Source organism: Antrostomus carolinensis, unplaced genomic scaffold (assembly GCF_000700745.2).
Source record: "Antrostomus carolinensis isolate BGI_N321 unplaced genomic scaffold, ASM70074v2 scaffold29351, whole genome shotgun sequence".
Lineage (NCBI taxonomy): Eukaryota > Metazoa > Chordata > Aves > Caprimulgiformes > Caprimulgidae > Antrostomus > Antrostomus carolinensis.
Genome location: NW_010293938.1, coordinates 1,378 through 1,737, shown reverse-complemented (window position 1 = coordinate 1,737; position 360 = coordinate 1,378). Strand labels below are relative to the sequence as shown.

Below are 360 nucleotides of genomic sequence, written 5' to 3'. Positions count from 1 at the left end.
GCAGCTGACGCCAGGCGGGAAGGCAGCCCAGGCTGGTGTTGGAGTGGGCGACTGGGTGCTGTACATTGACGGGGAGAGCACCAGCTCCATGACGCACATCGAGGCTCAGAACAGGATCCGTGCCTGTGGGGACAGGCTCTGCCTCACCCTGAGCAGGTAGGTCCTGCAAACCTGGGGTCCTGGTGTGGCCGGAGCAGAGCCAGGGCCCTCTGCCCAGTGCCATCTCCTGGCATCACTGCTCCTTGTTTGGAGCCCAGCAGCCCCTGGCTGGGTCCAAGGGCTCTGCTTGGCTGGATGAGGCTTAGCCTGGCTGCCAGCCCTGACCTGCGAGCCATGGGGCAGTGCCAGCTGGCCGTGGCT

At 65.8% G+C, this 360-nt stretch overlaps 1 protein-coding gene across 1 annotated transcript in view; it reads left to right on the top strand.

The window, feature by feature from the left end:
• Positions 1 to 4: 4 nt before the first annotated feature.
• Positions 5 to 360, top strand: part of LOC104532310 (PDZ and LIM domain protein 7-like) — a gene marked incomplete at both ends in the record, with an annotated part of 1,404 nt that continues 1,048 nt past the window's right edge. Inside the window, one exon of the mRNA XM_010177489.2 lies at positions 5 to 156. Coding sequence (XP_010175791.2) covers positions 5 to 156 — 152 coding nt within the window. The remainder of the gene's footprint in view (positions 157 to 360) is intronic.